Genomic DNA, 5,771 nt, shown 5'->3' with positions numbered 1-5,771 from the left:
GGACGATTGAAGATTTGCATATTGACTGAGAGACTTGTTGTGTATTGGGTGAGCTTTGTCCTTTGTTGTTTTGTTTACATCTTTGTCTTGTTTTATATGTGGAAGTGGGTCGTGTGATTGCCTGTACATTTCTTGTCTGTTTTTTGTGAGTGCTGGAAGTATGCCCGCAAAGCGTGGGAAGAGTGATGCTGGTGGGAGTGGGAGTGCTACTCGTGCGAGTATGCGTCGGAGTGAACGTTCTGTTCAGGGGAGTGATGTTGCTGGTGCACCGAGTGGTGTTGCTGGGAGTGGGAGTGCTGTTGTTGGGAGTGGTAGTGCTGGTGCTGCGAGTGGTGTTGCTGGGAGTGGGAGTGCTGTTGTTGGGAGTGGGAGTGCTGTTGTTGGGAGTGGGAGTGCTGTTGCTGTGAGTGGGAGTGCTGGTGCTGGGAGTGGGAGTGCTGTTGCTGTGAGTGGGAGTGCTGGTGCTGGGAGTGCTGGTGCTAGGAGTGTGAGTGCTGGTGCTAGGAGTGTGAGTGCTGGTGCTAGGAGTGGGAGTGCTGGTGCTAGGAGTGGGAGTGCTGGTGCTGGGAGTGCTGCTGGTGGCGCAGTTGCTGATGGGGTGTCTGGTGGTGGCGTGCTTGCTGGTGGCCAGCTTTTGGAGGCTCTTCCATTGGAAGAAGGAGAGTCCAGTCAGCACCAGCCAAGCTCTGACCCTAAACCTGCTCGGAAAAAACGTGTGGAGAAGCCACGTAATCCTCGCTTCAATGACCAGGAAAATAGGGCTCTTGTCACTGGCATTCTGGAGCACTATGACAGTCTCTATGGACATTTAGTAGGTAAGTGTAACTTTACATTTATTATTCAAATACATGTGATCCTAGGTCATCTGAGTTTTGTTCATATGCAAATATGGGTACACAATATCTTTCTATGTTCATTAGTGTGGAAACACAGCTTTTTATCATGCCTTACAAGGACAAATAAACACAGGCGGTCAATTTGCCAGAACTGCATACAATATGAATGCAACCTTGCTTACATGTATAGGTTTAGTAGTGAATGCTCATGTGCTGCACATATTACACATAAAACAGCATGTTTGCTATCTCTTGGAACAGCTAGCAGTGTAGGAAACTGGTGCTTATATTATTATTAATTTACCTCATATCTTTTATATGTTTTTCAAGGGCGGACAAGTGCAGCAAGCAAAAAAGAAATGTGGGACACAATAGTCATTGGTGTCAATGCCTGTGGGAATAGTGTCAGGGACAAGTATCATTGTCGGAAAAGATTTGATGATATTAGGTCCAAATTGAAAAAGAAAATACAAGACCAACGCGTGCATGCTACTGGCACTGGAGGTGGGCCCACACCACAACGTCTCATATTGACTCCATTGGAGGAGCTGCTTCGGCCAAAATTACTTACCGTCGTCGTGGAAGGCTTGGCTGGTGACCGTGACATTGGAATTTATCCGTCACAATTTCCAGCAGGTGATAAATATTACTGTACTAGGCGTGTCGTTGCTTACAGTTATTTTGCATATTTTCACTGCTTTTTATACTGTCTTCACAATATAAGCATACCTGCATCTATATATGTATATGTCTGATTCTGTATATATATATCTCAAAATAGACATATATGTAGTAGTCCTACTAAAAGCAGTAACTAATATAGCACGTGCCATTGCGTGCTCATTTACATGTGAATTCCCAAAATGCATAGCTGCAGTGGAAGCAATTGATGGTGGGCGAAGATGGGGAACAACAGGGTAGTACACATGTGTAACACATGTTAATCAGAAATTATTAGTAGCTACAGGTACAGAACAGAAATATGTATCATATTATTGTGTATTTTATTGATTTTACTCCGACAAACATGACATTACTGCCTATTTTAAGCATGCATCAAAGAAATTGCATGTAACGGCCTACAAACATCACTGGCACTAACACATCTATAGTTGCTTATGAAAAGGTCCATTTTTGCTTTATGTCATATACAGACAGCATAATGAGGCACACGTATCATATGTTATGTCATTGTTTTCATAACTTAAACACTGCAGATGACTACTTAGCTCATCTACCATTGTGTTAAAGCAGCTGCAATTAATATCTCATCACAGCATACACTTCAACAGAGGGGGTGGGGTTCAGCACACACACTAATTACAGCCTCATTTCACGGTCAACTTAGTTCACACCATTTGCACCTGTTTCAAGTCATTGAAAGGTGTGGCTGATTAGGCTTTTTGGGGAAGGGAATACCTTTCTTACAACCTGAATAGCACAACTGAAGTTAATCACACTCATTTGAAAGCTTAACTCTAGCTACTAAATGCCCCAACAACTCATTACTTATCAAAGCGTACGTCACACATTAGTTCACTCATATCTATAGTTGAACTACTATGAAAGACACATTATCACACACTGCATGTGTTGTCTTGTTGAGTCACAGCCACATTCAGGTGTGCCACATCTTCGATTAATGTACCACACATATCCTCTACCAAAAACAACACTTTTTGCAATATGACCACCTTCATGATAACCATTGTGAATGGTCATCTCATGATAGTTATGTACATTATGATACTGATATCACTACACAACATATGATTTTTATGTACTCATTTAATCTATTTATCCTCACGCATTACTGCAGAAACATAGTATGTTGTATGTTAGGGAACTCAAAAATTCTAAGTACACAGGCATGTACAGTGTTATTACAACTATTTATGTTCACTTTCACACACATTTTCGGTTAAGGAACTGATGTTGTTAGTTAATCATAAATACAGAACATACAATAAGTGTTTGTTCAATATTTACACATGTAAATGTAAAACTTATGTTATTGTTATATATAGTTGCCCCTGGAGGACATGTGTCACCTGAGATGGAACAAGTGTCTTCACCTGGGTCAGCCAGCTCAACACTACTAGAAGGTGAGTGTATCATTTGCTGGCCATATAATATGTGCTCTTCTATATGTTATGTTGTCATGTGCATTATTTGTTTTGCACATCTTCTTTAAATAGGATTACTTAGTGTCAGTGAAAATTAAGTGTAAGGCAACATGTATTGTGTTAGTGATGTTAATTATCATGTAGGACTTCTGAGTTTAGAGCAACTTTTCATTCATTCATATTTCATACTGAGTCCAAACATTATTCGTAAGTCAAGGTAGTTTTTAATGAGGTTATAAAACGTATGCTAACATGTTAGGTGTTACTTAGGACACAGTACAATTACATAGTAACACAGCATACATTAACATGCCATTTAATAATGTGTACATTTCTTTTTAGAACATCATGGTGATGAGGATGATGAGTATGATGAGGATGACGCCACAGAAGAGACTGAAATACAATCATGTGACCATGAAGAGGTGCCAATAGAAACTGTTGTACCGCCAAATCGTCCATCAACTTCCACATACGATGCAATTGTAGCTTCAGAGGGAAAAATAGTGGACGCAGAAAATCGTCGCCATTCAGACATGATGACAGTGCTGGAAAGGATGATTGGACTGCAGGAAGAAACAGTATCACAATTGGCACATCTCCACAGAGTCTTCATTGAAGTGCCTAAACAGTTGCAAAAAATCAACACCTCATTCGAAGCATTAGTTGTTCAGCAAACACAAGCTAATTACTGGAGAATGACTAATGTACCACAATTCAACACCTCCCAGCCAGGATCTGTTCATGCAGGTCAGTTTTCACCACATTCATCTGATATTCATTCACCAGGCCCAAATGTTACCGGTCAAGTAGCAGACATTGCTGTGCAGGTTCCTGATGACATCCTACCGCTGCCATCTGTACAAATTCAGCAGCAGACACCTACAAAGGAGGCGACAAAAACAAAACAAGACACACATGAAACAGACCAACCATCACTTGTGCAGTGTCTACCAACTTGCTCACATGTGTCACTGGGCACAAGCCCTGTCCGTGAACAGTCACTACCCAAAAGCCCTGTAGGTGAGTCGCTGCCCAAAAGCCCTGTAGGTGAATCGCTGCCCAAAAGCCCTGTAGGTGAGTCGCTGCCCAAAAGCCCTGTAGGTGAATCGCTGCCCAAAAGCCCTGTAGGTGAATCGCTGCCCAAAAGCCCTGTAGGTGAATCACTGCCCACAAGCCCTGTAGGTGAGTCACTGGCCACAAGCCCTGTAGGTGAGTCACTGGCCACAAGCCCCGTAGGTGAACAGTCACTGGCCACAAGCCCTGCCCGTGAAGTGCCAGAGGCCACTCAAAGTGGCTCTGTTGTGCCTAAAGTTGGTGGCAAAAGAAAAAGGAAAATTCAAGAGACAACAAGCAGGCCTGTTACTCGCTCGCAAAAGGAACAAAAAAAATAAATGTTATAATTCAGAAAATATGTGTTTGGCCTTGTTTTGTTGACTTCAGATTATCTAATTACTATTGTATGTATGCTGAAGACTGTGTTGTTTCCAAACTTTCAACTATGTTCTTGTACACGTGAAGTTTTGGAAATGTTAACACTCATAATTAATTGTGTTATAAATATTTATGTTGTAATCGTCTGTTCAGTAATGGTCCACCAGGAGCCAGTTGCTAAGTTTAGAGAAGCTGCCATTGACTTTGCAGCAAAACATTGCATTTGGGTGTGTTAATTGATGTAAGAATTGCATATGCATATTAGTCACATGCAATTATTAAAACACCTAAGTAACTGCAAACATCTTTCTTGTACGTGTACAGCAGGATTATGTGTAAATTATTACTTACCTTTGCCTTGCTTGGCCATTGTAATTTTGTCCTTTAATCAGTTGTGTGTTCGTTTCTATAACATCTCAGAATGTATAATAATATATATATACACACACACACACACACACACACACTGAGTGAGTGTGAGTGTGAGTGTGTGAGTGTATATATATATATATATATATATATATATATATATATATATATATATATATATAGTACTATATAAACTGGTATACACAAACTAATACACTTCATGCTTCCTTGTGAAAACACTATTTTAATAATACAGGCCTAATGTTTGAGAAATATCCTAAGTATGAGACTCTAACAGTATTGTGCTTAAACAAATGTTTATTACTTAATTCAATCATGTTTCTCACCATTTAAATAGGTTTCATACAAGGTATACTTAATGCCATCAATGTTGTGTGTACTCCTGCAATATAAAAAAAAAAAAAATATTATATATAAATATATATATATTTTTATAAGAGATATATTTATATATATATATATATATATATATATATATATATACACACGTATTTAAACTCATGCAGACAGGGAGTTAACCAGACTTTCACATACACACAGAAATGTAAGCGGGGAAAAAACATTTCTTTTTGCAGGTGTGTTTTTACTGATATGCCTGGCTAAGAAATATTTTCACACACTGGTCTTTGTTAGTTTTCAAAAAAACACTATGTGAACGCATTCACAGTCTAGGGATGTTTTTCACAAACGAGATAAAAGAAGGAGAAATGTTTCTCCCACAGTCCCATATCACGAACCACAACTGTTAACCCAATTAGACAAACAAATCCAATTGGCGTTTGAAATAAGGAGTCAAAGTAGTTACTTTTGTTGACCTTGACAAGGAAAAACAGGAGTTTGTTAGCCATTCAGCACATTCATTTTGATGAGCAAATAACACAGACCTGCACACAGCTTTTGTGCTACTCAGACATGGCTGATGAATTCGTTAACAATATTAATCCCCTTTTAGGGTATAAGTACATGATCTGTGAAGCCATCTTGA

The 5,771-nt window shown here is 39.6% G+C and overlaps 1 protein-coding gene across 1 annotated transcript; it reads left to right on the top strand.

The window, feature by feature from the left end:
• Positions 1-1,277: 1,277 nt before the first annotated feature.
• LOC142490677 (uncharacterized) lies at positions 1,278-4,174 on the top strand. The gene is made up of 4 exons (XM_075593098.1): positions 1,278-1,472; positions 2,864-2,941; positions 3,305-4,120; positions 4,167-4,174. Exons 2-4 carry the CDS (start codon positions 2,893-2,895, stop codon positions 4,172-4,174), a joined length of 873 nt encoding a protein of 290 aa, XP_075449213.1. The 5' UTR covers positions 1,278-1,472; positions 2,864-2,892.
• Positions 4,175-5,771: the final 1,597 nt, after the last annotated feature.

Source organism: Ascaphus truei, chromosome 3, assembly GCF_040206685.1.
Source record: "Ascaphus truei isolate aAscTru1 chromosome 3, aAscTru1.hap1, whole genome shotgun sequence".
Classification (NCBI taxonomy): domain Eukaryota; kingdom Metazoa; phylum Chordata; class Amphibia; order Anura; family Ascaphidae; genus Ascaphus; species Ascaphus truei.
This window is presented reverse-complemented; position numbering and strand designations above follow the sequence as displayed.